We start from the raw sequence: 10,120 nt of genomic DNA, 5'->3' as shown, positions 1-10,120 counted from the left end.
ACATAATGGCTGCTGATATACTTACCTCCAATATAATGGCTGCTGATATGCTTACCTCCAACATAATGGCTGCTGATATACTTAACATAATGGCTGCTGATATACTTGCCTAACATAATGGCTGCTGATATACTTACCTCAACATAATGGCTGCTGACATACAACATGATGGCTGCTGATATACTTACCTCCAACATAATGGCTGCTGATATACTTGCCTCCAACATAATGGCTGCTGATTACCTCCAACATAATGGCTGCTGACATACAACATAATGGCTGCTGACATACTTACCTCCAACATGATGGCTGCTGATATACTTACCACCAACATGATGGCTGCTGAGATACTTGCCTCCAACATGATGGCTGCTGATATACTTACCTCCAACATAATGGCTGTTGACATACTTGCTTCCAACATGATGGCTGCTGATATACTTACCTCCAACATAATGGCTGTTGACATACTTGCCTCCAACATGATGGCTGCTGATATACTCACCTCCAACATAATGGCTGCTGATATACTCACCTCCAACATAATGGCTGCTGATATACTTACCTCCAACATAATGGCTGCTGATATACTTACACTCAACATAATGGCTGCTGATATACTTACCTCCAACATAATGGCTGCTGATATACTTACCTCCAACATAATGGCTGCTGATATACTTACCTCCAACATAATGGCTGCTGATATGCTTACCTCCAACATAATGGCTGCTGACATACTTGCCTCCAACATGATGGCTGCTGATATACTCACCTCCAACATAATGGCTGCTGATATACTCACCTCCAACATAATGGCTGCTGATATACTTACCTCCAACATAATGGCTGCTGATATACTTACCTCTAACATAATGGCTGCTGATATACTTACCTAAAACATAATGGCTGGTGATATACTTACCTCCAACATAATGGCTGCTGATATACTTACCTCCAACATAATGGCTGCTGATATGCTTACCTCCAACATAATGGCTGCTGATATACTTGCCTCCAGCATAATGGCTGCTGATATACTTACCTCCAACATAATGGCTGCTGACATACTTGCCTCCAACATAATGGCTGCTGATAAACATGGCTGCTGACATACTTGCCTCCAACATAATGGCTGCTGATATGCCACCTCCAGCATAATGGCTGCTGACATACTTGCCTCCAACATAATGGCTGCTGATATACTTACCTCCAACATGATGGCTGCTGATATACTTAAACATAATGGCTGCTGACATACTTGCCTCCAACATGATGGCTGCTGATATACTTACTCCAACATAATGGCTGCTGACATGCTTCCAACATGATGGCTGCTGATATACTTACCTCCAACATAATGGCTGCTGACATACTTGCTTCCAACATGATGGCTGCTGATATACTTACTCCAACATAATGGCTGCTGACATACTTACCTCCAACATGAAGACTGCTGATATACTTACCTCCAACATAATGGCTTTGATATTAACATAATGGCTGCTGATATACTTACCTCCAACATAATGGCAATTGCCTCCAACATAATGGCTGCTGATATACCATAATGGCTGCTGATATACTTATGTTAATGGCTGCTGACATACTTGCCTCCAACATGATGGCTGCTGATGTACTTACCTCTAACATAATGGCTGCTGATATACTTACCTCCAACATAATGGCTGCTGACATTTCTCCAACATGATGGCTGCTGATATACTTACCTGCAACATAATTGCTGACATACTTGCCTCCAACATAATGGCTGCTGATATGCTTACCTCCAACATAATGGCTGCTGACATACTTGCCTCCAACATGATGGCTGCTGATACCTCCAACATAATGGCTGCTGATATACTCAAACTTAATGGCTGCTGATATACTTCCAACATAATGGCTGCTGATATACTTTTAACATAATGGCTGCTGATATTTACCTCCAACATAATGGCTGTGATATACTTACCTCCAACATAATGGCTGCTGATCCTCCAACATAATGGCTGCTGATATGCTTACCTCCAACATAATGGCTGCTGATATACTTACCTCTAACATAATGGCTGCTGATATACAACATAATGGCTGCTGACATACTTGCCTCCAACATGATGGCTGCTGATATACTTACCTGCAACATAATGGCTGCTGACATACTTGCCTCCAACATAATGGCTGCTGATATGCTTCGAACATAAAATGCTTTGCCTCCAACATGATGGCTGCTGATATACTCACCTCCAACATAATGGCTGCTGATATACTCACCTCCAACTTAATGGCTGCTGATATACTCACCTCCAACATAATGGCTGCTGATATACTTCACCTCTAACATAATGGCTGCTGATATACTTACCTCCAACATAATGGCTGCTGATATACACCTCCAACATAATGGCTGCTGATAAAAACATAATGGCTGCTGATATGCTTACTTAATGGCTGCTGATATACTTGCCTCCAGCATAATGGCTGCTGATATACTTACCTCCAACATAATGGCTGCTGACATACTTGCCTCCAACATAATGGCTGGTGATATACTTACCTCCAACATAATGGCTGCTGACATACTTGCCTCCAACATAATGGCTGCTGATATGCTTACCTCCAGCATAATGGCTGCTGACATACTCCTCCAACATAATGGCTGCTCTCTCCAACATGATGGCTGCTGATATACTTACCTCCAACATAATGGCTGCTGACATACTTACCTCCAACATGATGGCTGCTGATATACTTACCTCCAACATAATGGCTGCTGACATACAAACATGATTGCTGCTGATATACTTACCTCCAACATAATGGCTGCTGACATACTTGCTTCCAACATGATGGCTGCTGATATACTTACCTCCAACATAATGGCTGCTGACATACTTGCCTCCAACATGATGACTGCTGATATACTTACCTCCAACATAATGGCTGCTGATATACTTGCCTCCAACATAATGGCTGCTGATATACTTACCTCCAACATAATGGCTGCTGACATACTTGCCTCCAGCATAATGGCTGCTGATATACTTACCTCCAACATAATGGCTGCTGATATACTTACCTCCAACATAATGGCTGCTGACATACTTGCCTCAAACATGATGGCTGCTGATATACTTACCTCTAACATAATGGCTGCTGATATACTTACCTCCAACATAATGGCTGCTGACATACTTGCCTCCAACATGATGGCTGCTGATATACTTACCTGCTACATAATGGCTGCTGACATACTTGCCTCCAACATAATGGCTGCTGATATGCTTACCTCCAACATAATGGCTGCTGATATACTTACCTCCAACATAATGGCTGCTGATATACTTACCTCCGACCTAATGACTGCCCTATAGTTTAACATAAAAAAAAATATCCCTCCTGATAATGGTCAGAGGGATACCATAGCAGCTTCCTAGAATACGGAAGATGATGCTTTACAAAAAAAGAGTAGTAAGGACTAACATTAGCATGCAGATGTAAAGACGATATTGTTCCCAGTTGAAAATAATCTTACTCGATAGCTTGACCACAAGCGGATCTATGATAAGTTTTGTTTAAAAAAACAAAGACAATGAGATGTTGATGACCATTGCAAATGATGGCCAACAACAGACTTGGAACATGTGTCATTTTTAGAATAATTTCTTGTGCTCTGAGAAATTTTACAAACAACGCCTTGCTTTCTTGCAACCCTTACCGTCGGATAACACCCATAGAAATATGATTTAATTTGATTTTAAAACTATCGTTTATTCTAGTAACATAAATGCTCAGTTCACAGTTTACTGTAGTACTGATGTTAGATATCAAGATTAAAGTAGTTTTTGTTGCAGGAGTGCAAAACAGAATATTTCGACAAAAATCTTCCAGACAGAGCAGGTATGCCTCAAAACACCCAGTTGACAAACTATTTAAAAGAATATGAAACAAGGCGCAACAAAAATAAAATTTAAAAAATCTCTTCATATAGAGAAGACGGTCAGGAACTGACTATTGCTCAGTAACTCTCTCTCTCTCTCTCTCTCTCTCTCTCTCTCTCTCTCTCTCTCTCTCTCTCTCTCTCTCTCTCTCTCTCTCTCTCACACACACACACACACACACACACACACACACACACACACACGAAGGTGAAAGGTCCTCTTAAAGCCATAACAGTAGATCCATATAGAAATGTTGAACGAACTGGACGGAATGATATGGGCATGTAATCTGGAAAATTTAAAGTCAACAATCTAAAGTTTCCATCATTTCTATAGACTCCTAAAACCCCCGTAGGACCTGTCATTTCAAGAAGTGGAGCATTCATGCGTACATTTTCGAAGTGGTTAGCCACTCTCCTTCTATCCCTTTTCTGGCAGGATTTCAACTTTTCACGTTGATCTCTCTGGAGTTTTTCGTCGTCATTATCAGGATGAATTTTTCACGAATATATATATATATATATATATATATATATATATATATATATATATATATATATATATATATACCTGGAAAAATTCAGATATATATATGTGTGTGTTTTTTTTCTTCCCTAGAGACCGTTTTCAAAGTATTGGTACTTAGAACTAATTTGGTTTTTATATTGAGTTTCACATAGTGACAGATTTCTTAAGATATGAAATTGTGCCAGAGAACTGACACGCTAAAATGATAAATATTACTTGGTAAACATAGTGAGGTTCTTATTTCATGGGCTTGTCATAACCACCATACCGACGCAGCCTCTAACCTACACGTGACTTTCACAGATATTATAATTTAATTATGTCAGTAAATTATGGTAGCCGAATAGGAAAATAGACAGGAAATTGTAACATTCTTAGGAAAGTTACATATAAGCCGAGAGATGTTAAGTTTTATTATCAAGGGATTGGAAATTTTTACGATACATCTCTATTACGTGAACGAATTGGTGTGATATCTGTTTTAAGTACTGCAACATGTTAACAGAAATCTCGCTCTTTCTCTCTTCTACTACAATAACACAATAATAAACTCTAATAGGATATATGAATTATATACCTAATAAACTCCAATGGGATATATGAATTATATACCTAACTGTAGAACACTGAACAAAGACATATGTAAACACAAACATTCGTATTGTGTATAAGTTCATATCAGGATTGTACAATTTGTCATGGCTTGTGTAGTTGCACTGCAGCTGTAAGAAAGTGGCTTATTTGATTATCGATGAAAGAGAAATGAAGTCGCCCTGTTTAATGTGGAATGGTATTTTAAGCATAAATAAATAACGGTCCTTAAAAAGTACTCATAATCTTCTTAAATACGACACCACATGGAAACACAAACTTCAGTCTTGGACAGACGTTTATGTTCAAGTGGAAAGGACGCACTCAGTTTAATGGTAATTTAAAGAGTGCAGACATGAAAGAGTCCTTACCGATACCGAGATGATGATAATGCAAAAAAATTAAAGAAAAGGTTATTAGATAAATGAAAATATTTTCATCTACGTTCTTCCAACAGCTCATATATATCATATATATATATATATATATATATATATATATATATATATATATATATATATATATATATATATATATATATATATATATATATATATATATGTGTGTGTGTGTGTGTGTGTGTGTGTGTGTGTTTAGAATGTGTTTATGTGCGTGTGCATTTGTATGTGAAGTTTTTTCACATGGACCTTGACAGAAAGAGTCCCTACCGATACCGAGATGATGATAATGTAAAAAAAAATTGAAAGAACAAGTTATTAGATAAATAAAAATATTTTAATCTGTGTTCTTCCAACAGTCATATATATATATATATATATATATATATATATATATATATATATATATATATATATATATATATATATATATATATATATATATATATATATATATATATATATGTATATGTGTATATATATGTCTGTGTGTTAGAATGTGTGGGTGTGTGTGTGTGTCCGTGTGTATTTGTATGTGAGGTTTTGTCATATGGACCTTGACGTTCTTTATATTCACAAATATTAAGTCACAAATGTCGTTTAATATCGAATTCAGCATACCTGAGGAATAACTTACGCCAAAGGAGAATTTTAATTGATAAGTGAAGAAGCACTCATCAGTTGAAATTCTCCTTGGGCGTAAGTTATTTCCAAGGTATATTGTATTAGATATTAAACGGCATTTGTGGCTTAATATTTCTGAATATAAAGAATGCCAAGGTCCATGTGACAAATCTTCACATACAAACACACACGCACGCAAACACACATACACATTCTGCCTCACACACACACACACGCACAAAAATATATATATATATATATATATATATATATATATATATATATATATATATATATATATATATATATATATATATATATGATTGGGAAACAAGGACGCACATTGATTTTTCACCAGAGCCATTTTGACGGATCAAGCATTTCATATTAACCCTCTGGGCAGTTATGGCAAGTCAAGTTGAAATAATCCGTCAGAGTAATTAACAACGGCTAATCGTCTCCTACTAGGCATGATATGCTATTTTATAATGAGAGTTTTAGGTGATGGGGAGACAAAGCTATATTCTAGGTGCAGTGCTTATTAATTGGATAGGCAAATTTTATGAAACTATAATGTAATTGTTTTCGTGTTTTAGGTATTTTAAGAGAAATTATATATTGAAAGCTGCACGAATTTCTTTGTTCCTGTGTCTTCAACTACTAAGAAAAAGAAGTTATATAAAATACCAAGATTTTAAATTATTTTCCACATTTTAAAGTTTCGTTATCATAGTGTACTGAGACTATAAATAGTGCCACACAAGTATTCGCTACTATTATTATTCCAGATTTCGTGTTGCCTGCAAAGTGGTAATTCACTTCCGTGCCTCATTAGACGAAGGATATTAGATTTCAAAAATATTGTCAGTGATTCCTTTGATCCTGTGGCACTTGGAGCGCATAACAGTAGAGACAAAATAATTTTTGCCTCTAATACAAAACGTAAGCTTGAAAAGAACACATATATCATTCCGATTCTTAATAGAATTCGTGAATACCTGATGAAGGTGTGAGCAGCTGTTATTTCGTTTGGATTCTGAATTCGCATGTTGCAGAACGTAAACTTTAAATGGAAATGAATTTTAGTGAAAATGACTCCCTGTGGTGAGTACTTATGCATAAATTTATATCAGTGTTGAACGATACTAATTAATCTAATTCAATTTACCACTTGTTAAATGAAACCTGTTATTTGTCATGGCTGGGATACATAAATTTCAGTTACGGTATTTATGAGTATTAATTCGTCTGTTCGTTTCGTTGGTTTCCGTAAAAAAAAGTTTTTGACTGCATTTCCACAACCCAGGATTTGGATTTTGATAAATTTAATAATCATTGTAAATGTTTGATTGTTTTATATCCAGAAATAGAAATGTTTGCGTACACCTGGCGTTTTCTCTTTTTAGTGTTTCGGAAAACTGTAAAATATTTCCGAAAAACATTTTCCCTATGCTGCAAAATTGTTCGAATCTTGACAAGAAATGAAGATTTTTTTTGCATATGGGATTAAGATAATTTAATGAAACACGCTTATCAGAATCAGATAACTGAATCAGGGATAAACCACATGTGCAGAAAGCTTCCAAAACCCTAGCTCCTACGAGCGCGTGCGCATATATACACATTATATATATATATATATATATATATATATATATATATATATATATATATATATATATATATATATATATATATATATATATATATATATATATATATATATATATATGTATATATATATATATATATATATATATATATATATATATATATGTGTGTGTGTGTGTGTGTATATATATATATATATATATATATATATATATATATATATATATATATATATATATATATATATATATATATATATATATATATATATATATATATATATATATATATATATATATATATATATATATATATATACTTTTAGGATAGTTTTTCTCTTATACAATTTTCGTTAGAAACAATTGCCTTAGTAGCATCAATAAGTTTCTTGCAGGTATCTTCATGCTGTCTGAGTTTTTTCTGATTCTCGTTCGTCAATTTCTGGTGGAAAATACGCAGGCTTCCTTATTCCTTTTATTGATTTTTGTCGTGACAGCTGTTTCGGCTTTATGGCATTATCAAGCGACTACTGACTTACAATGCGGCCCTTCGACCTTTTATATCATCGTGTGGGGAGAATGACCTTGAGGTCTGGGTACTGGTTGGTCAAGGGATTAACAGGTTAACCATTCCAGGGCGTTGGTTTGGGTACAAAGAAAATGATGAAAACAAAAGTGAAAGTTTAAACATGTGGATAAATAAATATTCAAAATATAATTCCATGTGCTAGTGTTTCCTAAAATTTCTGTTTAAAATTTAGTAAAGTCTTAAATGTTAGTTTGCAAATACAGGAAATAAGACACAAAATTAAATAAAATATTATAACATATGTAAACGGTAGCCTACAAATAAACAAATGTCTGTTTATACACATATGTGTAAAATATTAAATTTGCGTGTATGTGAGCTGGGACTCAGCGACTTGAGCAAGCATGCTACTTGGCTTTCGAGACACACACACACACACACACACACACACACACACACACACATACACATATATATATATATATATATATATATATATATAATATAGTATATATATACTCTATGTATAAACATACATACATACATAATACATATATATATATATATATATATATATATATATATATATATATATATATATATATATATATATATTCTCCTAAAGATGTTTCTGGCCGCATATACTATATGAAATTCCTTGTGAAAAGTGTGATAAAATATATTATGGACAAACTGGAAAATCACTTTCACAACAAATCCAACAACACCAGTATTCTGTGAGAACTGGCCAAATATCGAATGCATTGTTCGTACATACGAGAGATTTAGATCATCCTATTAACTGGAGTGAAGCAAGATCTTTAGTCCCGTGTAACGACGCAGTTAAAAGGCATACCATTGGATCTTGTTTTATCAAATCAAACAATAGAGGTATTCTAAATTTAAGCCTTGGTTTCTTTAAACTCGGTGCCTTCGTAATTTAAAAAGTTGTTGATAATTATAAACAACAAAATTAGTATTCAATTTTATCAATGTTTTTGGATTCTGTATGGCTACGGTTCAGTATCTCTTATGGTTCAGTCTATGGTTTTAGTTTGTGACCGCGTGATCCCAGATTATCCTGGATCATCTCTTTGTTTATTACCCTTTGACAGTTAGCCATCTGGTATCCTTGTTCTTTTTGTTTACCTTGTAACGTTCTTTTCAACTATGTCTCATTTGTGCCCCGAAGATGCTTGAATGAACTCGTGAAAGTTCTTGGTACTGAACTTGTGCCTGTCATTTTCTTGTGGCATGGTACAGATATGGGCATGGGTATGGAACGGATATGGGTATGGGTATAGGTATGGGTATGGGTATGGTACAGATATGAGTGAGGTACGGATATGGGTATGGGTATTGGTATGATATGGGTATGGGTATGGTACGGTTATGGGAACTGGCAAATGTGAGCGATAATGAGCATCTGCTAGCATATATATATATATATATATATATATATATATATATATATATATATATATATATATATGTGTGTGTGTGTGTGTGTGTGTGTGTGTGTGTGTGTGTGTGTGTGTGTGTGTGTGTGTGTGTGTGTACAAGAAAACCAAGAGAAGTTCCCTATACGTATCTACTTTGTTGAGTTGGACAAACAGCGAAACGAACCTGAATGTTATCGCATCGTACATGTTTGCTCTTTCTTCATCACGAGCGTTCGCGTGGACGACGAGTAGATGTGCTTCTAAAAACTTTCATAGAACCGTCGTTTTATGGCGCTTTCAAAAATTGCGTTTTAAGGCTCCCAAGGCACGCGGAGTCTGTAAACAGACACTGTTATTTTTGGAGAACAGGAACATTGGCTTTTGTCTGAATTCCAACCAGATATTTGTCGATGTAAGGGTTCATTTAATGAGGTTCCAAGAACCCGCCCTGAAA

The 10,120-nt window shown here is 35.2% G+C and overlaps 2 protein-coding genes across 2 annotated transcripts; both read left to right on the top strand.

Annotated features, from left to right (window-relative positions):
• Nucleotides 1-275: 275 nt before the first annotated feature.
• On the top strand, nt 276-899 carry LOC136839824 (protein SON-like). Its single transcript, XM_067106153.1, has one exon. It carries the CDS (start codon nt 276-278, stop codon nt 897-899), a length of 624 nt encoding a protein of 207 aa, XP_066962254.1.
• A 1,890-nt stretch (nt 900-2,789) lies between these two features.
• Nucleotides 2,790-3,377, top strand: LOC136839823 (protein SON-like). The gene has a single exon (XM_067106152.1). It carries the CDS (start codon nt 2,790-2,792, stop codon nt 3,375-3,377), a length of 588 nt encoding a protein of 195 aa, XP_066962253.1.
• Nucleotides 3,378-10,120: the final 6,743 nt, after the last annotated feature.

This window comes from Macrobrachium rosenbergii, chromosome 6, assembly GCF_040412425.1.
Source record: "Macrobrachium rosenbergii isolate ZJJX-2024 chromosome 6, ASM4041242v1, whole genome shotgun sequence".
NCBI lineage: Eukaryota > Metazoa > Arthropoda > Malacostraca > Decapoda > Palaemonidae > Macrobrachium > Macrobrachium rosenbergii.
This window is presented reverse-complemented; position numbering and strand designations above follow the sequence as displayed.